Source organism: Spermophilus citellus (genome assembly GCF_964194105.1).
Source record: "Spermophilus citellus genome assembly, chromosome: 4".
NCBI lineage: Eukaryota > Metazoa > Chordata > Mammalia > Rodentia > Sciuridae > Spermophilus > Spermophilus citellus.
In genome coordinates, this window is record NC_138185.1 from 128,903,495 (window position 1) to 128,929,781 (window position 26,287).

The 26,287-nt window shown below is 33.3% G+C and overlaps 1 protein-coding gene across 1 annotated transcript in view; it reads right to left on the reverse strand.

Moving 5' to 3' along the window:
• Positions 1-26,287, reverse strand: part of AP4E1 (adaptor related protein complex 4 subunit epsilon 1) — a 63,979-nt gene that overhangs the window by 11,994 nt on the left and 25,698 nt on the right. Inside the window, exons 9-17 of the mRNA XM_081292590.1 lie at positions 22,862-22,984; positions 22,652-22,761; positions 18,914-19,045; positions 17,495-17,642; positions 17,285-17,403; positions 14,158-14,460; positions 12,267-12,381; positions 5,572-5,695; positions 793-1,051 (exon numbers count right to left, since the gene is read on the reverse strand). Coding sequence (XP_081148716.1) covers positions 793-1,051; positions 5,572-5,695; positions 12,267-12,381; positions 14,158-14,460; positions 17,285-17,403; positions 17,495-17,642; positions 18,914-19,045; positions 22,652-22,761; positions 22,862-22,984 — 1,433 coding nt within the window. The remainder of the gene's footprint in view (positions 1-792; positions 1,052-5,571; positions 5,696-12,266; positions 12,382-14,157; positions 14,461-17,284; positions 17,404-17,494; positions 17,643-18,913; positions 19,046-22,651; positions 22,762-22,861; positions 22,985-26,287) is intronic.

Sequence of the window (26,287 nt, forward strand, 5' to 3'; positions counted from 1 at the left end):
TGAGAGGCAAAAGGATACATGCTAATTTTATATGGTATAGATTCTTCTCCTGCTTGCTCAGAACCAGCACCTGTCTTTTACTACAACTTTCATTCTTTTATTATGAAAATAATGTCAGCAAAAGACATTGTAAAAATCATCATAATCCTAATATCTAATTATCATTATCAAAATATCATATAGTTCCTTCTAGCCTCAACAATTTTATTTTCTTTACATAAAGCTCTAAACAAGATATAAATAAAACTTTATACACTGCATTTTTTGTTTAACATACCAAAAGTATTTTTATTTCACAATGCAATTCTGATCATTTTAGTGGCTGAAAAATATTCTGAGAGAATATAATTTATGTAACCACTCTCCTACAGTTAGACGTCTATCTAAAATGATTCCTATTTTTCACTATTAAAATTCCACTTTGAGATGTACTTTTTGCACACATTCAGTATTGTTTTCTATTATTATTAACAATATTTCAATCAAGCCTCCTTCCTTTAGTAAACTGTCCTACTCACCCACAGGGGTGGTAATACCCATAGTCACATGTGTAGCTTTACTTGGACCCTGATTCTTGCCCTAGCTGACAGGACCGGAGAGAACACCTGGCTTAAGCTGACCAGATTTCCTCCTCAGAGACATAAAAGGTATGTTACTGGTCGCTATGGAGTTCAGAAGATGATGAAAGCCAGGGAGGCCACTTCTCGCCATGTATATAGATGAAAGCCAGTAACTACGAGGAGCCAATAACAGGAAACACAAACTCTTTGAGGAGCATAACTGATTACTTACCAAATTGATTGTACCTTCTGATCCTAGCCCAACAAATAATGATGAAGCCAACAGCTGCTTTTCTTTCTCCTCTTTAGATTGTGTAAGCACTTGAGACTGATCCCTTTTTGTTATAACTTGATCCATATTCTCTATTGTTAAATTCTCTTGAGGAATAGGTGGAGCTTCCACTTCATCACCAATTTTGCTTTCCTTCTTAGGAAGATAGCCCTCTTTTCCCCACAATTTCTTTATACCTTCTAGCTTCAAGCTACTTGTTCTAGGGAAATAGATAAGGAAAGCAAGTAAACTTAATAACTGTCAAATAGTTACTTTCTGGAGTAATTTTTTTTCAATGTGTTTTATTGCCAATGGCCTTTTAAAAGCAGCTTTAGTATTATATTTTATATACCAGAAGAAAACCTAGATCATTAGATTTCATTTTAGTTATGGCCAGCCTCCCCACCCTCAAACCAAAGAATTTAATGTAACAGAACTCCAAACTTAGTTTTAAAAACCTCAGATCATTTAATTTTCATTTAATTGCTTGAATAAGTTGTACAAAAATAGAAGTACTATAAATCAATTCCTCTTCTCCATTGACATTTCAAAAATATCTTTAATTCTGATGGAATAAAATCAGAAATGACTCTTAAGTTTCTTAGCTATATAAAAGGATTAAGCCTAAATTCACAAAATAATAATTCATAAACATAAATTCACTAAATAAAATCTTGATGAAAGCAAAAAAAAATACTATTCAAATACACTCCTATGTACAAATTTACTTTTAATCCAAAATGTTTTCTTAATGTGAACACTAACTACATTTTCAACTATTATAAATGTCATTTTGTAAAAATGAAAAGAAGGCTGGTGTTATAGTTTAGTGGCAGAGTGCCAGCCTAGGATGTTCGAGACCCTGGGTTCAATTCCTAGCAACACACACACACACACACCAAAAAAAAAAAAAAAAATTTGTTTACATAAGAAAAAAGATTTTAGGAAAAAGCACGAGACTTAGGAATTTTTTACAGCTGAGTTGAAGAAAAATTAAAATGCTGATTAGAAGCCAGGTGCTCAATTCAAAAAGCTAAGACATGGTATCTCTGCAAAAACACCAGAGTCAAATTTAGCATACAAACTAACCTAATGTTTTCCCAAAAGTTACAACTGTGAATCTGGACTAACTAATACAATCATAAGCACAGGTAGAAGTAGCCAGACTGTCTCTATTATTCTCACAAAACTGCATGTATCTGTTAATTACTGGACTGTGGTAATCATTCCACAATGTAAATACATTATCAAAAACACCATGTCGTATACCTTAAATATATGCAATTTTTACTTGCCAATTACATCTCAATAAATCTGTGGAGGGGGGAAAGCAAGAAAAAAAAAGTCTTTGTACTTGGCTCATCTGTCATGTTTCTAATAGCACTTTATAAATTTATATTACAAAATAGAGTAGATGCTAAATTTAATCTTTTAAAAATGCTCAAAAATATTTGTACTCATTTTATTACTTGCATCTAATTTTCTGGAATCATGATCAATTTGGTTTTCTGTACTAAACTAATTAAAAATAATAGGTAGTAATATTTCATACTGATACTATTAGGTAGTAAGTAGTTGAAGGGAAAACTGAAAGCTAATAAATCATTTCTTACAGAGTATTGGTTCATTTCTCCTCATGATTTTTACTGAGAGATATTCCTTTAAAAATATCTTCATTTCCCCCTTTTCTTTCAGGTACAGCATAGATTTATACAAAGTTTTTAAAAGATAGGGAAAAGAAGTTATCTAAAAAACCTCTTGGAAGACAAACATCATTACATGTACATGTATGACTACATGAGGTGTGACTCTGCTTCATGAACAACAAGAGAAATGAAAAGTTGTGCTCCATTTGTGTACAATGAGTTGAAATGTATTTTCTTTTTATTATTTTTGTCCAATACAACGAGAACAAAAATAATAAAAAGAAATTGGTGAGGATGTGGGGGGAAAAGGTACACTCACACATTGCTGGTGGCACTGCAAAAAAAATTGCAACCAATCTGAAAAGCAGTATGGAGATTCCTTAGAAAACTTGGAATGGAACCACCATTTGACCCAGCTATCCCACTCCTCAGTCTTTACCCAAAGGACTTCAAATCAGCATACTACAGTGACACATCCACATTAATGTTTATAGCTGCTCAATTCACAATATCTAAATTGTGGAATGAACCTAGATGCCCTTCAAGAGATGAATGGATAAAGAAACTGTGTTATATATATACAATGGAATATTACTCAGCATTAAAAGAGAATAAAATTATGGCATTTGCAGGTAAATAGATGGAGTTGGAGAACATGAAGCTAAGTGAAGTAAGCCCATCCCAAAAAACCCAAAGGCCAGGAGTTTTCTCTGATAAGTGAATGCTGATCCATAATGGGGGTGGAGAGGTGGGAAGAATGGAGGAACTTTGATTGGGCAAAGGGAAGGAAGTGAAGAGGAGAGGTTATGAGGGCAGGAAAGATGGTTGAATGAGATGGACATCATTACCCTAGGTACATGTAGACCGTATATAGAGTGGAACTCTACATATTGTTCAACCAGAGAAATGAAAAGTTGTGCTCCATTTGTGTACAATGAATTAAAATGCATTCTGCTATCATATATACCTAATTAGAACAAATAAAAAAAACAATAATAGTAAACCTCTTGGAAGAAAACTGGTTGTCCTTGCCATAAGCAGATCCAAAACTGATCATGAGAATCACTAAAATGACCTCTCATACCTCTAGGATACTCAAAAGCAAGCACTTCTAGGGCAATCATGAATACCCACAGCTGGGTTTACAATACCTCTGTACCCCCTTTAACCAAAATATTCCCTTTAATTATTTACGAAACAAAAACAACAAGAACAGGTGTCCATAAATTATTTATTGATAAATGACTCAAATATTAGTTTAAAAAAGAAAAAAAAAGATGTGATGGATGCCTTCAATAAAGGACTGTTGCCCAACTGCTGAAAATGCCCAGATCTCAGTCTGTTCAGGGATTGAATCAGCTGCAAAAGGCTACCTTACCAAAGATCATGCTCCTACCAGGGCAGCCCATATCCAATTACTAATGAACAGAAGTATAAAGTTGTGGTCAATCATCTTGGCCCAGCTCAAGACAACTAATTCTGAAAGGTCATTCTAACTCCAAAACTTCCCATGGGATCAGCTGGGGCTGTCATTGGTACTACATTACCTCTTTGTCTGCCCAAACCTGCTTCTTTCCCTTTCCTTCTACAGATGTGGATCCCAAGGGCACCCACTTAATATTCTACAAACTAAATGCCATTGCAGAATGTGCTCCCCAGGGAATCCAATCCATATCAGCAGGCAAAATGGGAAATGGGGGACAAAAGAGTGTAAAAGGAGTCCTAAACTATTTTAAAGATTTTTCTCAATTACTTCATCTGTATACATGCCTATTATCAACACATTTTGCTGTGCATTATTACAGACAGTCTAAAAAGTGGGAAAATAAGTGCAAGCAACATAAAACCATTTAATACATAAAATATGCCTCTTAATGATATGAAACATACTGTAAAGGAATTTTTTTAAACGTGAGTCATCTTTGCCTAGATTTTGACAACACAATTATACATGGTTTTATATATTGTGTCTTTGTTTCATTTTTAATCAGACCATTCAGAAACCCAGATGTAAAATCTAAACCAGTAACCACTCAAAAGATTAGAGGTATACTTTAACTTAGCTCTAGGAATTCACACTTAAGGCAAGGTTCTATTTAGTAAAGGACTTATAGGTAAGAAATTCTAAATTAGGCTTGCTATTTATTTATGCTCAGTTTGCCAGGGACTACAAAAGAGTATCTGTCTTCCCTCTAAAGCTGATTCATCTTACTGATTTAACACACAGGTTCCCAATCTGAAATAATATGTGAATTATGATCTTCTTTGAAAAGAAATTTTAAATTCATTTCTCATGTTCCATTTCACAATAATATAACACACATAATTTCTTAGCAGTCTTGCCAAATAACTTTTCTCTGAGGGTGGTACAGGTAGTAGAGGATTTACAAGGCCCTGTCACATCCCCTAGATCCTTGTTTAGTTCTAAAATAGCAGAGGCTTTAACCTGTTATGTAAGTGAAAGGGACTCTGTAAGTTTCTCCCTGAGTTTGGATAGTTTCTGTCTCTCCTTCCCTTGCCCCTCTGCTTCCTCAATTAGTCATTCACTTCATTTTATGTTCATCTCTATACCTGTCAATATTCTAATGAAATGGTTATAAGCAGCATTTATCAGAAGAATAACATAAATAAATTATGAAAAATGTAGAATAATACACTTAATACCAGGGTACACAACATCTGATATGCTTCTTAAAAATTTACAGTATACAATAATAATATACACATTACTACTATGTGTAAAGTTTAAACACATCTATTTTGAAAGTTAGGTTAGCTCTTATAGTATAAGGAAATGCTGTACAATATTAGTACCTTGAGAGCAATAAATAGAAACCACTGATAAAACAGCCCATACAGAATTTATGGGACTTTTAGGAACTCTTCAATGCTATTATATTAAAACACATTATCACAAATGAGCCTCTCTCTGAATTTCTTGAAAACCAATGGAACAATAAACTTCTTGGAAGTCATCATAAAATAAGGAAATAATAATCCAGATGACACAAAGCAGTGGCAGAAAGCAAATGCTTCAAATGCTAAAAGACATTTAAATACTTCCATGTTCTCAATTTTAATAAAAAGAACTTACTCTTTGAGCCCTGTCTCAGCACTATTCCCAGATACATCTGAACCAAGAGAAATTCCAGCAGGAGACTGTCGTCCAGTGAAGCCAGATGAGGAAAAGGAGAGTCCATACGGTTCAAAATTGAGAACTAGAATTTTTAAATAATAGGTTTATATTTAAAAAAAAAGAAAGAAAAAAATATCAGTTTCCATTCAATACGGAAATAATTGAACACTGAACTCCAGTAACAATTTTTAAACTACATAGGGCTTTGGAAATGATACAATCATATATTTGTAATAATAATAATAAAATAGCTGGGAGTGGCAGCACATATCCATAATCTCAGCTACTCAGGAGGCTGAGACAGAAGAATCACAAGTTAAGCCAGTCTCAGCAATTTTAGCAAGACCTTGTCTCAAAATATAATTTAAAAGGAACCTGGAGACATAGCTCAGTGGTAAAGTGCCTGCCTAGTATTCACAAGACCCTGGATTCAATCCCTATTCTCACACACATACACACAAAAAAGAAAGTAATAATAAAGTAACTACCATTTATTGAGCATTTACTGTAAGTGTTCATATACTAGGTGATTAGAGATAAATTATTCCTTCATTTTTATATTTTTACCTCCCTTAGAAGCTAAAAGATAATTTAATTAGAAAAGACAACAGATAAATTAGGTCTACTGAAAAACTGCCACTCTCACAAAAAAAAAATTTAATGAGCTATAAATGAAGAAAGGACCATGTTTTGTTTAATAAAATATTACTAGGCACATTCAAATGAACTGATAAAGCCCTCAATATGAAATCTCTTACTGACAAAAAAACTTACTCAAGTTCTGATTCTTTTGAATCTGTATAACCTAAATGAATTCAATAGGAGCCATGAATTTAACAATTATGAATTGTTCAAAATTGTTATTATGGCAGAGCAAACACCAATCTCCATTACCTTTCAATACTTGGCTAAGTACATAGCAAGCCAGAAAAGAGACATTTCTAGACCTTATGGCCATGTGATTGGATTCCTGGTCAATAAAATTACGCATACATTTTGTATGCAACTTCTTAAAGAAGTCTTCCTGAAAGGGAAATCAATCACTTCTCTTCTTCCCTCTTTCCTTCTGGCTAGACTGCAACTAGTTACTGGAGTGCAGGCAATCACCTTGGATCATGAAGTCACACAGGATGCCAGCACAGCAAAAGAGGTGGAGCTTGAGCTTTTTATACTTATGAAGCTATCAATTCCAGGATACCTATTTCTTTTGGGGGCCCCATATTATTTGTGTGTGTTTTTTTGTTTTTAACATCCTAATTAGTTAAACCTCATCCTAACTGGCAAACTTATCTTCTGCAACTGTATAGATTATAACAAAAAGGACTTTCTTAAGCCATAAAAAGTATGTTAGAAAATATCAACTTCTGAAATTATTGTCCACATTTAACAAATGAGGAAACTGTGGCAGAGTTTGTCACAAACTTATCTCAGATTACAAATGTAGGAAATGACAAAGCCAGATACAAATTCAGACACTCTAGCTCCAGAGATATACTCTTTTTTGGGAGGGTGGGGGGGCGCTGTTGTTTGCTGGGGATAGAACTCAGGGTCTTGAAATTATTAATTTCACTGGTCAATGAAATTATGCATACATTTTGTGTGCAATTTCTGGGAGGAGTTCTTCTGAAAGGGAAAACAATTTCTTCTTCTCTTCCCTCTTTCCTGCTGACTAGACTGCAACGTGGTTGCTGTCCATAATTTCATTGACCATTGATCTCTATCACTGAGCTACACCTTTATCCTAGAGAGCTGTACTTTCAACTATTATATTATACAGTCTCCTCCAAATGAAACAACACCTAATCCAAAGAGTACTAAATAAATGCTTGTTAGCTAAATGAATGACACAGAAAGGGAATCAGTGTACATGGGCTAAAGGAGGGGGAGCTAATAATTAAGAGACAGGAGTTCTTGATGTAGGCCTAATGTTAAATTATGTGACTAAGACCTTTTTTATTTGTCTGTAAAGAGGTAGGACCAGTTCAACAGTTTATAAATGCTGATCTGATAACCAGGATCAAGCTAACTTCATAGAATCTCCTAACAATCTTTTTATAAATGTAACTAAGCTTTCAAAGACTCAGATACAGAAAATATATATAAGGAGAGCTCAAAAACATGCCTCATTAAGAAAAAAATGACTCGGCAGAAGGTTCTCAAATTCAAAGCCAGTCTCAGCAACTTAGTGAGGTACTTAGCAACTTAGCAAAGACCCTTTCTCTAAGGGCTAGGAATGTGGCTCAGTGGTTAAGTGCCCTTGGGTTCAATCCCTGGTACTAATTAAAAAAAAAAAAAACACACATTGTGATTCTGATTCATAATCATATTTGTGTAAATTTCTTTAAAGTCCTTTTCAGTCCAAATATCCTCTCATCCTAAGCTTTTCAATGATCCAATTTAACCTGCTATCCAATTCCAGCCTCCTCTTAATATCATCTATGATAGTCAGTAATCAGCCTCTGCATTAACACTTCAATAACAGTACCTAGCTCAAGACTCAAGAAATGTTGTCTACACACTATTAAAAACAGAGTTTGGGCTGGGGTTGTAGCTCAGTGGCAGAGCACTTGCCTCACACGTGTGAGGCCCTTGGTTCGATCCTCAGCACCACAGGAAAATAAATAAATAAAAATAAAGATATTATGTCCATCTACAACAACAACAACAAAAAATAAAACACCAAAATTTAAGCGAAAGAAGTTCAAAATTAAAGGCAAGGAGTTCGAGAGAGGAGAAAATTAGATATGAGTAAGGACAAAATCTGAAAAGCACACAGATAAATTTCTATTCTAAGACTAAAGATTGTCATCTAAGGAAATATGGAAAGGCTCAAGTTTGAGAAAGAAATTCAAGCCACGGTTCTTTCATTCTTTAGTGAAAGCTCCCCCCAAGATTCATACAATGATGAATGACTAAAACAGGCAAAGATTTTGAGAAGTTAACTAGATGTGCATATGGGGAGCAGCAGAAGAATAATGGTCTACAGAAAGAGATAAAAGAAAGAAGACATCCAAACTACAAGTCTGAATATAGAGAAGTGAAAACAGAGAATGAGGGCAAAGGGAAATTCATGCAGAAGACAAAGTATAAGCTAAAAATAGAATCCTTAGAGTTGGGAGTTAAGTAATACGGGTTTGAGAAAATATAGTATAAACTATTCTGGGTATAAGTAATTCAATATTAACCTCTTTGTATCTTCATGCTTTAGAAGACTGTATTATATATACATTTCTTTATTTTACTTCACACTTCAATTCTTTTATACCTTGGTCATTTGGCTATACTTCTCTGACTATACTCAGCTACTATTATTATTTAATTTTACTTATTTAAGTTACTCAAGTAATTTAAATTATTTAACTGTTTATTTATTTGAGACTAACAACGTGATTTGACATGATTTTCTAAAAGCCACAGTTCAACAGATAAGAAATTATACTGCTATTTCCCCTTACTATTTCTAGTGTTATTCAACACTAGGACTACAACATTTTTAAATAATGTTTTATTAAGTAATCTACACTGATTCCTACATGCTTTCCTTAGGTAAAAACTAAAATTGGTAATAAATTTTATAAATTTTATTGCCTACAGATCTCAGAGATTTTGCCAGTTCTTAGTTTCCTGGAGTTTAAATATATAAACTGGACATTTTTCTATCCACAAGAGCTAAGTATCACTTATTAAAGCTACATTTAATAATTTAAATATAGCTCTCTACAAATGATTTCTTAAAAATCATCAGTATCAGAACTGACTGATATGTGAAGGATTTCAGAATTAACTCTTCATGAGAAAAAAATTATTTTCCCCTATCATATCATAATTCTAAGATACATAATTTTACTTACAGCCACAATTCTAAGATACCTAATTTTATAACTTATTCCACATATATTTATTAAGTACTTGCTACGTCCTATCTCATAGCCAATTTTCTTTTCTATAATAGTCTAAGCTCATGGAATTTCAATTTTGCATTAAGGAACTTTTGAAAAACAGATTTGGAAGATGCTAATTTGAGAGCTTACTCTCATTTATAATGATGATTCTATGGGGAAAAAATTACTTGAGAAAGGACTGCATCAGCTTGGAGAATTCAGGACTATCTATTACATTTGCATTAGCTATTTAACTTATTTTAAGGAAGAAACAAGCAGTGTCAAGAATTAGTTTTCCCATTCTACCTCCCCTTCCCTACCTGACTCTTGACTTCAGTAATGATGACTGATGACTCCCAGATATATGAAAATAAAGAAACTGAGCAAAAACTGGATCATGTCTCCACCGTGGAACTCCAAGAGACTTTCACTCTATGTCCTGGATGTCATGGATCTTTATGTGAAGTATATAGATTGGGCAATTGTAATTCAAAACTTTACCCCCCCCCCATATATTCTATTAATACAGAAGGAGTTACTAAGGAAAGAAACTGCTTGAATATTCTAGGCCACTAGCTATTACTAAATAACACATCAAATGCCTCAGAAGATCAGGATTGCACTGAATCTGCAAATCACTTTGAGTAGTATGAACTTTTAACATGAACTTTCCAGTCCATGAACAAAGGATGTCTTTCTATTTATTTGTGTTGTTTGATTTATCATTAATGTTTTATAGTTTTTCATATACAATATTTTACCTCCTTTAGTTTATTCCTAGGTATTTTATCTTTTGGAGGGGGTACTATAAATAAAGCTACTTTCCTAATTTCCCTTTCAAATTAGTGTAGTACACAGAAGTGCAACTGATTTTTGTATATTGATTTTGTATCATGCAACTTTCCTGTATTTGTTTATTAGTACTAAGATTTTCTTTATGGACACTTCAGGGTTTCAAGATCCCATTGTCTGAGAATACGGTCAATTTTACTTCTTCCTTTCCAAATTGGATTTATTTCCTTCCTTCAAACCACCCTCCCTCCCTTCCTTTCTCCCTCCTTCTCTCGCTTCTTCCCTTCTTTCCTTCTTCTCCCCTCCACTCTTTCTCATACCAATATAGCTAGGATTCCTAATACTATCTTGACTAGACATAAGGAAAATGGACATCCTTGCCTTATTCCTGATTTTAAAGGAAAAGCTTAATTAATGTTAGCTGTGTGATTTTCATATATGGCCTTTATTATACTGAGGTATTTTCTTCTATTTCTAGTTTATTGCAAGTTTTTATCATGAAAGAGTGGTGAATTTTGACAATTGCCTTTCCTATATCTATTGAAACAATCATGTGACTTTTATCCTTTACTCTGTGAATATAGTATATCTTATTAATTGATTTTGCATACCAGTGGGATTTCCTACTTAGCTGTGGTATATGATCCTTTAATATATTGCTGGATTTGGTGTGCTAGTATTTTGTTTAGGATTTCTGTACCTATATTCATAAAGAATATTGGCCTATTGTTTTCCTTTTTTGTGGCATCTTTGTCTGGCTTTGGTATCAGGGTAATGTTGGTCTCATAAAGGGAGTTTTGAAGTGTTTCCTCCTCTTCTAATTTTTAGAAGAGTTTGAGAAAATTGTCCTTAATTATTCTTTAAATGTTTGGTAGAACTTATCAGTGAAGTAAATAATCAAACCAATCTTGAGAAAGTAGTATAAAGCTGGAGGTGTCACATAGCCTGACTTGAAAATCTATTGCCAAACTACAATACTCAAAATGATATTGCACTAGAATAAAGAAAGACATATAGAACATACAAAGGAATATTTTTTAAGCCTTAAAAAAAGAAGGAAATTCTGCAATGTATAACATGGAGGATATTATCTTAAGGAAATAAGCTAGTTACAGAAAGACATACACTGTATGATTTCACTTATATATAGGGTATCAAATTCATAGACCTGAAGAATGAAATAGTGGAGAAGAGAAAATGAAGAGTTACTAATCAACAGGTATAAATTACAGTAAAGCAAGATGAATATGCACTAGAGATCTGCTGTACAATACTGTTTCTATAAGGCAACAATAGTGTATTGCACACTTTAAAATTAGGAGAGATTTCATGTTGTGTTCTTACCCCAAAAAAATAACATGAAAATAGACTTTTAAAAATTAAAGCCTTAAGACTTAAAAATGGCATACTACAGGGACACAGCCACATCAATGTTTATAGCAGCACAATTCACAATAGCTAAACTGTGGAACCAACCTAGATGCCCCTCAGTTGATGAATGGATTAAAAATGTGGCATATATACACAATAGAATATTACTCAACAATAAAAGAAAATAAGATCATGGCATTTGCAGATAAATGTTAAGTGAAGTTAGCCAATCCCAAAAAAACAAATGCCGAATGTTTTCTCTACTAATGTTTTCCATACTAATCAGGGTTTTTTCCTGAAACTTTCACAGACTGCTCACACTAATGTGTCAGCTATCCAGGACAGTGACCAGTATAATTTCACCTTCCAGTTCTTTGAAAATTCCAGAATGGTGGTCACACCTTGGGCATTTCTATATATGGATCTTGTAGTTTTGATCTGAGCTTTGTGACTTTATTTTTGAGTTCTGAAAACCAGGTGGGGTAAACAAATCACAACAGATTTAAAGAAGGATAATAAAAAGTAAATATCCCTTGTTCTTTAATATCAATTACATTAAAAAATTTAGATCTCTACAAGCTAGCATGTTATAAACTCATGAAAAATCACCTTTTTCCTGAGAAAGCTTTTCCTCTTGGCGTTGGTGGTGAGGTTTATAAGGTGCTGCCCCCTGACTGAGTCCTTCAGCCACAAAACCATCGAGAAAAGATAAGGAAGCATCTACCTACATAAAAATTTAGTAAAAATTTGGAATTACAAAATTTACTCTAAACAGTATATTGACATAAATAATTTTAGCACATATATCCTAAAAATATTTAAGCTAAAAACAGAAGCTTTAATTCTAAAAATGCTACCCAATTCTCTCACTTTCTGAAATATATCATCAGATCACCTAGCTATGAATCAACTTAAAACATTTGCAGTTATTATCAATTTTGCTGCATAGCAGAATATTTTTGAATATCTAATATGTATAATATCTAATATGTATAATATCAACTGCTATGATTAAGACAAAGGAATACAGAGTTTCAAACCTTCAGAGGATCTATAACCTATAAGAAGAGATAGACATCCCTGGTATGAGTTAGAGTAACTGCCAGGGACTAAAATCAATGGTGTTGGCAGAGCCTTCTGGATCCTCCAGGGGAGAATCCATTCCTTGTTTCCTTGTCTCTCTGAGTTTTTCTCTAGACTGCCTGTATTCCTTGGCTTGAGGCCACATCATTCCAATATTTGCTTCTATTACTACTTTGCCTTCTCTAACCCTTGTGATTATATTACAGCATGACTACCTCGATAACCTAGGATAACCTTCCTGTCACAAAATACTTAATTTTATAACATTCACAACATTTTAACAATTAAGGTAAGACATATAGTTTCCTAGGATTAAAACATGAACATCATTGGGGGCCCTTTAATCAGTCTCCCCACAGTGAAGAAATTATAAAGATGACCAAAGTGAAGGTAAAGGGATGAGAAAAAGATATAGCAGAAATAACCACTGATTTGCTTCTCCTGACTTAAAACTTAATGTACAAGTGGCACCTCACACTCTGAATTTGGAAAGGTTTAGTTTCACTGAAATTCTTCAGAGATGGGGGTGTGTCATCATTGTTATCTTTTATTGGGGGAAAAGAAAAGTGTAGCTACACATAATGAAATACTATGGATAGTATATTCACTCATCATTTAATGAGAGTATCTAGAATGCCTAATAAATGCTAAAGAAAGGCCTTTGTTTTTCAGATGCTATGGAAAAACATTAAAAATGTTCAAAATTAAAATGATATAAAAACCTGAGTCAAAATTAGTGGGAATATTAGTGAGGATAGGCATAACCTCTTCTCTTTCTCAATTATATGACAGCTAATGCACCAAAACTTAACAAATCTGGCTTCCTTTTAGAAATTTTCTGCTTTACACCAATCTGAAGGAAGGGATAATATGAATTAAGAAGGTGAACAGTAACTGACAACTAGAGATTGAAAGGCATGGCAGGGGTGGGGGAATGGAAAAAAAAAAAAAAAAGAAAGGCATGGCAGGTCAAAGTAGATGAGAAAAGTAAAGGTGATCAGGTTCCAAAGCAGTATTTAGATAGGAAATGAACAAAATGAAATTAAGAATCACTTTTTCTTTTTTTTAAATAATCTCAAAGAAAAGAGCATGACTAAAATGACCTATAGAATTTCAAAGGAGATAAAAATAAAGGAAATTCATGAAATATTATATATTAAAAGAGTCTGTCACAGGATATAAATATTTTTACTACCATTCTTCAGAAGAGATACTCTTTTCTTCCTGACAATTTAGAATCTACACTAAATGGAAGTTCTCAAATTCTCTCCCCTACTAATGTGAGAAAACTACAACCTTCATTCTGAATGCTACAGAAAATTATATTTTGATATATTCCATATATATATATATCACAAATGCAAGAATTACTGTTTAGACAACACAATTTTTAAAAGATCAAACACAGATGTCTTACCACCATTTCTTCACAACTCTTATCAACTGGAAACAAACTCTTCATAAGTTCTATATTTTCATGCAAATATTTTAATTCAAATGCATGCTGTCTCATACAAGTATCCAAAGATATGGTAAATTCCTGGATTAACCTCTCAACTAGATTAGAAGAATGTGCTTGGGGTGTCAACTTGATCACAGCAGCAAACAGCCAGGCTTTTGTTTCTGAAGAAATGGAGTCATTCATAAGTAACTTGTAAAGCCTAGTTATAACATCCTCTGGCTTTTCCTTTTCTAAGAGGTAGGAATACTCTCCTAACACCTATGGATAAAACAAAGATTACATACACAGATACCAAGTTATACAGTAATACACATGCAGAAACCTAAAACAAAGTGAATTTAATCTAGATTAAACATACTTTCATGGTGAAAGAATTACTAAAGAAACCATTGTAGTTTTTTGGTTCAAAATTTTAAAAAATACCAAGAATTATATGCTCAATACAAAAGAACTGAACTCAATACAAAAATATTTTCCACATCCTTGTCATTAACAATATATAAGATACTTTTGTAACTTGATTTTCTTCTGAACTTTCAGAGTTAGTTGCCAGTTTTTACAAGCACTTTCCTATAAAAATTTAAATCAGTGGTTCTTACATACTAATATGCATGAGAGTCACCTGAGATATTTCATAAAATACAGATTCCCAGTCTATCCTCAGATATTCTAATTTAGAATGGCTGTGGTAAGGATCAAGGGTATATATTCGGACAAGTATTGGCAATTTTGATATAGATGGTCCACAGAACAGACTTTGAGGAACACTGATCTATGTTACATATCCTTTTTCTTTTCTTACATCTAACTTACTCAGGTGACACTGTTATATGAACCATAAAATGATAATTCAGGGAATAAAAGATCTTTCCTAAATGATATTTTGGAACTTTTTGTTTTTGGTACCAGGGATTGAACCCAGGGGCACCTTTACTACTGAACCATATCCCCATCCCTTTTTATTTTATTTTAAGACAGGTTCTCATTAAGTTGCTTAGTGCCTCACTAAATTGCTAAAGCTGGCTTTGAACCTGCAATACTCTGCCTCAGCTACTCAAGCCACTGGGATTATAGGCATGGGCCACTGAGCTCAGTTCTTCAAATTTCTAAAGAAAAATTAACAGCAATTCTACACATTTTATACACCTTAATACCAAAACCAAATAGAATACCAAAAAACAATATAGAATACAACAGACTAATATACCTCATAAACATAGATACAAAAATTCTAACAAGCTCTCAAAGAATCTATAATTTAAAAAACTGCTAGAACACTAAACGAGTGCAACCAAAAGATCAAAATATGAAAAATCTGTATATATCAGCAACAAACACATGGAAACCAAAATTTTAAATATCATACATTTAAAAGTGCTCTAAAGAAAATGAACCAAGTGTAGAAACATGTATAAGAATTACATGGTATAAGAAGAAATTAGACAATCTAAATAAAGTGACATGCTATGTTCATGGAGGAAAAAAAATTAATGATCACCAAATATATCCATTAATTCAAGAAGGATTATCAGTAAAATAAATAAGATCCATTATCCTGTATAATTAATCTCATTCTTAAGAAATTCAAATAGAATTTTTAGAAGTAAACTGTCATGCTATCTGCAATTCAATTTTTTAAATTTTTTTATTTGTTCTTTTTAGTTGTACATGACAGTGGAATGACATATCATACATACATGGAGTATAATTTCCCATTTTTGTGGTTGTACATGATGTGGAGTTACACTGGTCATGTATTTATACATGAACATAGGAAAGTTATGTCTAATTCATTCTACTGTCTTTCCTATTCCCATTCCCCCTACCTTCTCCTCACTGCCCCCTGTCCAATCTGGTGAACCTCCATCTCCTCTCCCCACATTGTGAGTCAGCATACATACATCAGAGAGAACATCTGACCTTTAGTTTGGGGGGATTGGCTTATTTCACTTAGCATGATAGTCTCTAGTTCCATCCATTTACTATCAAATGCCATAATTTTGTTCTTCTTTATGGCTAATATTCCATTGTGTATATGTACCATAGTTCCTTTATCCATTCATCTGTTGAAGGGTACCTAGGTTGGTTCCATAGCCTAGCTATTGTGAATCAAGCAACACTGATGTGGCCACATCACTATAATATGCTGATTTTAAGTCTTTGGGTATATACCGAGGAGTAGGATAACTGAGTCAAATGATGGTTCCATTCCAATTTTTCTAAGGTATCTCCATACTGCTTTCCAGAGTGGTTGTACCAATTTGCATTCCCACCTGCAACGTATAAGTGTACCTTTTCCCTCACATTCTTACCAACATTCATTGTTACTTGTACTCTTGACACCTGCCATTCTGACTGAAGTGAGATAAAAATCTCAGTGTAATTTTAATTTGCATTTCTCTAAGGCAATTCAATTTTAAATGGCTCAGTAAACACACTGTATATAGGCAGACTGACCTAGATATAAAAATAGATACAGTTGTAGTAAAGCAAATATAGTTAAGAATGTTAACTGGGAAGCTAAATTTCAACTTTCCCACAGATGAGAAAATAAACTATGATATTATAAATCTGTGGGTGTTTTTTAAATTTTATTTTATTGTTTCTTCTTAGTAATACATAACAGTAGAATAAAGAAAGAAAGAATGACTTTACAACATTCGCTAGTAAATGGATGGATATGGAGAAAATCATGCTAAGCGAAATAAGGCAATCCCAAAAAACCAAAGGTTGAATAAATCTGTTTTTATAAACCACTAAATTTGTGGTAACATTGTTATATAGTTACAGAAAGCTAATATATAAAAGATATGTAAGTATTCACATATTCAAAAAACATACTGTTTACATAAAAAACATACTGTAAACACAGATATCTCAATAACCACCCATATTTAGAAGACCAAACAAGTAAGATGGCAGAGAGAAAGAAGAGATAAATAAATAGTTAACTGATAGATGGTAACTTGGGAAAAAAAAGATATCTGAAGCAATTAGCTGAGTAGAACTGAATGATTTCTGGGGGAAAATATGGTAATATTTGGTTTTTATAAAAATTTATTATATAACGTAAATTGCTCACCCAACTCATAACTTGAAGAAATCTCTGTGGATAAAATGCATTTTCCATATCTAGTAAAGTAAGATAAGACTGAACTGCATAAAGCCTCAATTGCTGATCTTCTGTTTCATCATCAAAACCTACAAAGAAATTGATATACCATTTTAATTTCCACTAAATTCCCTAATGACGCCATAATGAAAAACATTTAATTTTAAAATCTTTACCAACCTTCTGCTAGCAGTCTCAGGAAGTTATTGGGAATATCAGGATGCATTACATCTCCTCCCACTGAAAACACAGCATTCATTGTTTGAATAAACCATGCATTATCAGGAGCATATGTGTCCACAGTGTTAAGAACAAGCACACTTTCAAACTGAAATTATCTTTCTGTAGCAATCTTTTTTACCAGAAACAAAAACAAACAAACAAAAGACCAGTTTATCTTTATCTTTAACCTCTGCTATAAATGTTCTATGTCCCAACTTTTATGTAAAATGTCTGCTCAATAAAGTCTATTTAATAAACTGCATTTATTTTATCTAGCACTAGGCTTACACATAATAGGTATTCAATAAGTAAATGAAAGAAATGAACTAGCTAACTAGGAACAAATAAATAAAGGAAAGTCATGCACACTTCAGAGAGGTTAAATGTTGTGAAGTCTACTTGAATAATTTATTTAACTTCTTTTCTAATATGTTCCTCATCAGTTCTAAAATTCTATCATTCTGCTGCTGGCCAGTGCTGTATCACTGTCTGGATTAAACTACACTTAAACAGGGGCTGGGGATGTGGCTCAAGCGGTAGCGCGCTCGCCTGGCATGGGTGCGGCCCGGGTTCGATCCTCAGCACCACATACCAACAAAAGATGTTGTGTCCGCCGAGAACTAAAAAATAAATATTAAAAATTCTCTCTCTCTCTCTCTCTCTCCTCTCTCTCTCTCTCTTTAAAAAAAAAACTACACTTAAACAACTTCCAAGATAATTTAATTAGCATTATTCATTATTTCTCTCTTAGAATAACAGACATCTTTAAAAGAATGCAATATCCTCATGACTTACAAAGTTCCTCTGACTTTTAAAAAAGGATTGGAAAAAAAAGTAAATTATGAGTGGAGTTTTCAACTACTTTATTGTGACAATTCCCAATGTAAACAGTACCATAAAAATGCATTTTAGAATCCTGACCCTCCACTTTATCCTCTCCTACCCCAAAACAAGAACTTTTACTCAGAAAAAGAAGCTCAGTAGAAAGTCAAAGATAAGAAAAGACTGAATGATAAATCATCATGAGAGAAAGAGAGAGAATGAGAAGAGACAGAGAGAAAGAAAAAGAAAAACAAGGGAAAAGAGAGAGAAAGAACAAACATACAAACGAATGAACAAACGAGGTAGTGGCTCCTATGTTTTCCTGCTCAAAATACTAACCACCTGAATAAAAGAAACCAGGGAAAAAGCCATCCTCCAAGAAGTCTACATAAATTCCTAACTAGACAATGACAGACTTAAGCATCAAGAATGCAAGTTATTGATGGGTCTCTGACCTCAACTTGCAAAAATCATATATATACCGATCATTTTAAAGTTACTGCATAACTAAAGGTATTTTATGACTCCTGATCCAAACAAAGGATATTTCTCAGCCAGCTCAGCTATTTTGCCAACCAAATTGACAATGATATACTCTTCTTTGCTCTGATGTAAATATTCAAGCATCTTCTGGACAATAACTGTTACATTCTGTGCATTTGTAATTCTGTAAAGAAGTTCCAGAGTCTATTTAAGGAAGAGAAATAAAAACAATATTACAAAACTATGCATGATAACATTAATAAACATAATAATATTTTTATTAAATAGTTGATTATTCCACTTTTATATAGATCTACTATTGACAATAAGTTAACAGATGATCAAGAAATACAAATTTTAACTAAAAAAAAGCTTAAGTAAAAATTAGCTGGGTGTGGTGGCACATGCCTCAACTCCCAACTACTTGGAAGGCAGAGGCTGAGTTGCATATTTGAGGTCAGCCTGGGCAACTTATCAAGAGCTTGTCTCAAAAATCAAATAATATGTTTTGAACAACCAATAAAAAAAAAAAGAAAAAAAAATCAAATAATAAAAGAGGGATGGGGAGCAGGGGGATGCAACTCAGTGAGTGTGTTTGCCTGGCATGAATAAGGTCCTAGCTCAATTCCCAGTACTACCAAAAAAAAAGTAAAATTATATTGTCAAAAAGTAAACTGTGATCAATCTCAAAATGTAAATATTTTCTATTGAGATAATTGAGATATGACATTTCTATGATAGAAAATGCAAAAACTAAAAAGTTAAAAGGTTTGTAATATATTTTCTAAAACTGTAACAGCTCTTAAATGTTAAATGTACATTACTTATGTCTATGGTTGTATGCGTAGGCACACATGTATCTATAGAGAGAGTGTGTGTGTGTGTTTATAAATTCAGTGTCACAAACTATTCAGCACTACTCAAACAACAAAAAACAGCACTTAAATGCATGGAAGTTGAGGGCAAATGGTCTCTAATGGATAGACAAAGACTGATAGTTCAACTGGTTCAAATGTAGCAAGGCTTACATTCAGAATCTCAAATATCAAGGAAGAATTTTTTTATTTTATTGGTGGGATTCATTATGGTGTATTAATATATGTACATAGGAAAATTATTTTGGATTCATTCCATTGTCTTTCCTTTTCCTGTCCCCCCTCCCTTCCCTTCATTCCCCTTTGTCTAACAATCTATTGAATATCTATTCTTCCCCACTCCCCTCTTATTGTGGGTTAGCTTCCACATATCAGCAAAAACATTAACCTTTAGCTTTTGGGGATTGGCTTATTTCATTTAACATGATAGTCTTGAGAACACCCATTTATTTGCAAATGTCATTCTAAAGAAGAACTATATCCCATTTGGCTGGCTTTCCAAGTCCCTAAATTAAGATTCTAAAACATAACTCCCAGAAATCAGTGAGTCCAATCAATATGTCCAAAGGCAATACTGAGAAAGCATCATTTACTGGTGTTTTAGGGCCAAAAATATTATCTACAAAAGAATTTCCATCTATCCTAGTTATCAAACATGTTAAAATATCTTTAGGGCTCTTTCTGATTTTTCAATCCTTACAGCCAGGATTTCTAGTACAAATGATAATACATTTTGAAATGTGTTCTAAGTTGTTTTAGTTAATGCCTAATTTCATTTAAAATCTATAAACATATAGTTCTCCATTATCAATAGCTCTCACTCTATTAAACTGTTTCAGATATGCTCTCTGTGGATTCCAAACTGTATGTTTTATGTTATTAAATAATCTACACTTAATTTCTTTCTTACTCTAAGACTTTAATTTGGCATTTCCAATCTGGAAGGGAGTACTATGTGAGAAATTATATGGCTGGAGGTTTTTTCTGTTTATCCTTGATAACTCATTCTTGCCTTTTTTCTCCCTATGGGAAGAAAAATAATAAAACCATGTGAAAAGGAATCCCTTCTCATATAACAGATCACTCCATGCCCAAAAAACAAAGCTCTTGCCATGTCACTATTAACAGAAGTTAAAAGTAACAAAGGCATTGTGAAGAAAGTACAACAATACCCTCTGTGGGTAACCACTGATACTCAATATCTTCTCCAAAGAATTTGAACTACTCTCCTCACTGCAAGCAATTGATCAAACAGATTAGACCTGGTAATTTTGAAAGTTGCCTATTTTCTAAGTCTCATTTCTAAATGAGAATCCAATAATTGCATATATTAATAAGAAAACTATAAGTCAGCCCTGTTCAACTAAACCCCATTAGTAGTTAATCACACAAAGAAAACACATGTTGTATATCTGGTATAGCAAAAGGACTGTATAATTATTTTTTTATTTTGTTGTCCCTGGAGCCTTTTCATTTTTCTACAATGCCTGCAAGCAGAAATTTGTACATCTGCAAACTTCTCAGATTCATTCAAGGGAGGTGACAGGTAACAATTTTCAGATGATTAAAAATATGAATATGCCAGGCACGATGGCACACACCTGTAATCCCAGAGGCTCAGGAGACTGAGGCAGGAGGATAATGACTTCAAAGCCAGCCTCTGTAAAAAGTGAGATGCTAAGCAACTCAGTGAAACCTTGTTTCTAAATAAAATACAAAATAGAACTGGGGATGTGGCTCAGTGGTTGAGTGCCCCTGAGTTCAATACTTGCTACCCTCCCCCCAAAAAAAGAATAAATATATGTGTTTCACATGTTAATATATACTTAGGTACGAATAAGAGGGTAAACTTCTCAATATTTTTGTTTCAAAATGCCTTTTAAAATTAAAAATTCGTAATTTTTTAAAATTACAATTATTCATCTAATAAGCTCTATTGTTATCTTGAGAGATAACAATAGAGCTTATTAGATGAAAGTTTAGTATATCCTTTTTTTTAACCTTTATTATTTTTAAGATCAAAATAAAACTTTGCATTCTTCTTAACTCTTTTGTGGAGTTAAATAGCCTTTTAAATGAAGATACTCTTTGAAATGAAGCTACAGAGTGATTTCTCTACATGAGAATTAATAGAAATATTTATACTGACACCCAATGGAACACTGAAATAATTTTACAAAAGGAAAGAGTTGAAACAGAACTAAGTACATAAACATTTACTCCCAGACGTAGAAGCTAGAGAGAAAAAAGCGGGGGGGGGGGGGGGGGGGGGGGACAATCTCATGAAAACAGAAGGGAGACCAGTCGGGTAGAGGAAAGGGACCAGAGGAGGATAAGGGGAGATACTGGGGAATAAAACTGATGAAATTATGCTGTAAGAATGTATCATTAGGCCATAATGAATCCCACTATTATGTAAAACTATTACACACTTAGTTCTGAAGAAACAAAACTAAGTACAAAATTATACCTTTTCTTCCAAGAAGTTCAAATCATTTTATGGATATCTTCATTCTTTCAATATTCTTACCTAAGTGAATTAACTAACTCATTTTACAGAAGTAAAAGAAAATAATGGAAAAATATTAACCATCATAAATTATAACGTATGTAATAGGAATACATCTTATATTGTAACCATAAGACCTAGGACTAGAATTCAGGTCTCTATTGGTATAATGCTTAAGCCAAAAAGATATTAATGAACCCATACAGATAATTAGAACTAACCTCTCCAACTCATTAATTTAAAAACATTCCTACAGACATTGATGATACTTTTTTAAAATGTTACTTACATTTCAGTAGAATATATACAAAAGTTAAAATACATAAAATACACACACTACCCACTACTTTAATCTCTCTCCAAAATACCAACAAAGAGTTTTAAAATTTTAACACTTCAAGTGCATTATTCAAAATACCCATTTACCTCTCTCTTAATAATGGGATCAGGATGGTCTAAGCATTCAATTATTGTCATCTGGTGCTGAAGAGCCAGAGTAGGATCCTGTTGAATAACATAGGTAAGAGCCTTCAGTCCTAGAAACAAAAATTACATTACATGAAGTGACTTCAAACAAGTATCCAAAAAATTTCAAAAGTTCTCTATAACTTCCATCAAAAGAATCAATTACCTTACCTAAATATTTAAGATTGATTTTAGGGGAGAGAACAAATTTTCCAATGCACTTAGCAGCCTTCTCAAGTAATTCTGACTTAGGATAAATAGAATAGACTGTATGTACGCATTCAAACAGAATAGCTAGAGAAAGAAAACATAAAAATGGAAGATATATTAGGTACAATACATGAACATATTTGTGTAGAACTTGTAATAAAAAAAACTAACTGAAAATTCAGCTTTAGTCAAAAATTTTTTTATGGAAAAATTTCAAAGAAAGTACCTTTACTATTTCCAGGCTTATAGAGTTATTAGGATTAAGTTATTATAGTACAATTTAAAGAAAATTACATTACTAATGATAAGAATGATACATTCATTCATGCAACAAATATTTACTGAACATCTCCTATGTGCCAGACGTGGTATTAGTACCATAAATACAGCAATGAACAAAACAGAGAAGAAAAACCCCTATCCTCAAGAAGTTCATATTGTAATAGGCACTTAAGTAATATATTCATAATTGGTGTATAAATAGATCTTTCTAACACTCATTGACTGCTTTAAAAATAGTTTATTCACATGTAGTTTCTACCACATACACAGAAATTGCATCTGTAGTTTATTTCAATATAATCATTTTAGGGTACTCTAACATTGACAAAGATAGGGTCACTATTTTAAAATGTTCAGGCTACTTTAAAATTAACTTCAAATATGTAGAACAGTCTAGTATACATCTTGATACTGTCAAAATTTAATTTCCCAATACAGTCATTAGTCTACAGTGATCAAAGTGGACACTAAGATGTTTTCAGATTCTTTTATTTTTTTAATTTTTAATTTTTTTTATTTTTTAGGTGTAGATGGACACAACACAATGCCTTTATTTTTTTTTTATGTGGTGCTGAGGATCAAACCCGGGTCCCGCCCGTGCTAGGCAAGCTCTACCACTGAGCCACAATCCCAGCCCCTCAAATTCTTTTAAATGTGAGTTGACAAGTTGGAGTTTTGCAATGGAGAAGAATCACTGAGACATCATTAAGTCCCGTAAGTACCACGGAATCATAGTATCAGAAATGATACACAGAGAAGGCACAGAATCAGGCAACTTAAAAATAGTTGTACCACAAACTGAAGCATATCAAGTGTCAACAGAATTACTCTTTATTTCTAAAAGCTTAAAAAATAACAATCAGATACTTTCTTCATGTATAAGATACATTATGAGTATTCAACTTGCTATGTTTTATACTATGTTGACTATCAATTAATACACAAATTTTACCAAAAAAAAAATACATAATCTATCCCATAGAGGAAAAAATGAGGATTTGAATTATTCTTTATCAAGGACTCTAACATAAATACTATACAGTAAGTTAAATAAACTTAAAGATACTTTGCATATTCAGAGGATGTACTTTATTCTGCATGGGGAGGGGGGAGATGACTTTGATTTTGTGAACTAAATAAAATAGACAAAGAGGACTTTGATCAATCCACTAACTACCTAAGTCAGGAATGGGCAAACGTACACAATTCAGCCTTCAGTCTATTTTTATAGGCCTAAGAACTAAAAATTATTTACATATTATTAAAATATTGTATAAAAAGAAAACCCAAAAAGAATATACAATAGAAATCTAAAAGGGAGGGGAGGGGAGGGGGGATAGTGGGGGATAGGAAAGGGAGCAGAGTACAACAATTACCAATAGGGCATTATGTAAAATTGTGGATGTGTAACCGATGTGACTCTGCAATCTGCATTTGGGGTAAAATTGGGAGTTCATAACCCACTTCAGTCTAATGTATGAAGTATGATATGTCAAGTGCTTTGTAACGTTGTGAACAACCAATAAAAAAAAAAAAAAGAAAAAGAAATCTATGTGACCTGCCTGAAATATTTACTGTCCTAGTCTCCCGTGTTAAAAAAAAATTAAAAATTGCCAAACCCTGAACTGTCATGGCAGCCCTAAGTAAGGTTAAAAATGACAATAATCTGTTTTCCATTATAACTAACAAATTTTTCTTTGCAGTCACCTGCTATTGAGAACTCTCCTAAGTATCAAATATGTTTTACTAACTAAAACATGTCATTACCTACCTAAAATCCAAACTCTTATATATAGAGATGCTCATAAGATTTCTGAGATGCTAGGAAAAATTAATAGTTCAAAAATTATAGATATTATTAGTCTCCCCAGGCATAATTGGGTTGAAAATCAATTCAATGGACTTTTAAATTATTTTCCCACCTACAGCTAAGTCCATAATTGAAAGAGCGGCTACTTGCTATCTCCTCTTTGCAGTGGTTAAAAAATGAATGTGCTTCTAAGGATTTCTAAACTTAAAAACACATCATAGAACTTTGTTTACTCTTCAGTTGTAACCCAGGTCCTAATTCAAATACCAAGTAAAATTTACTAAATTAAAAATAATGTTCTAACATTCACAACACTAATTTTATCAGTGATATTTTGGGTTGGATTATATTCAGACAAAATTTGAAGTTTTTCTGGTACCTTATCCTTCAGACTGGACTGCACTTTCACTTTAAATCTCTATCTACTAATACCATTCCGGCAGGGGAGAGTGAGGAACTGCCCAACATGAGTGGAAGTCCAAGTTCTCCATTCTGCCTCCTTTGACATGTGGAGAAGGAGATACTCCTTGTCATACTGGGTAAGAGGGTTATCTGCTCATATCACCCGCCTGTGAGAAGAAGGGGTACCTCATTATTACTCCCAATAAGGACTCCACTAATACTGAGAGGGGGTTAACCTCATTGTCAGTGATCAGCGGTGAAAGCCCTGACTCCATCAGGCTTCTTTTAACACAACCCCAGCAGACAGAGTACCGGGTGGATATAAAATCCAGCATTGCCACACTGCTTCCACTCAAAATGCAGGAGATTGGGGCCTTAATCCCTGCCTAACAGGAGTAAAATTCTAGCTTCCTTCTAGGGTTCCTCTACCACTACCTAATAGGGAAAGTCGGAGGTTGGGGTACCTCATTCTAACTGGTGAGAATGGAAATCTTGGGTCTCCACTTGACTTTCACTGGTTGGTAGTCACTTTTTTCTGTGTAATACTTGGCTAGAATAGAACATTTATTGTCGGCAAGTTTTCTGTCTTGCTAGTTTTGGCCTTTTCTTCTTGGTTGTTTGGGATTTTTTCCTGTGCTTATTGGTATTTCCAGATTGCTGGCTCTCCAGTACCCAGTAGAGGTATTGAAGCAAAAAGAAAACCCAGAATATTCAACACTGTGTCTTTCCTTGTGCCTCAAGGTTCCCAACCAGCCTGACATTTTTTCTCCATCTTCCTGAGTCATATTTTTCTTACATTATTAATACCCAGGTTTTCAGGTAAAGTCAGTGGGAAAAAAAAAACAGGGGAAAGTGCTTAATATCTACTTTTGATGACTCTGTCCCTTATACTG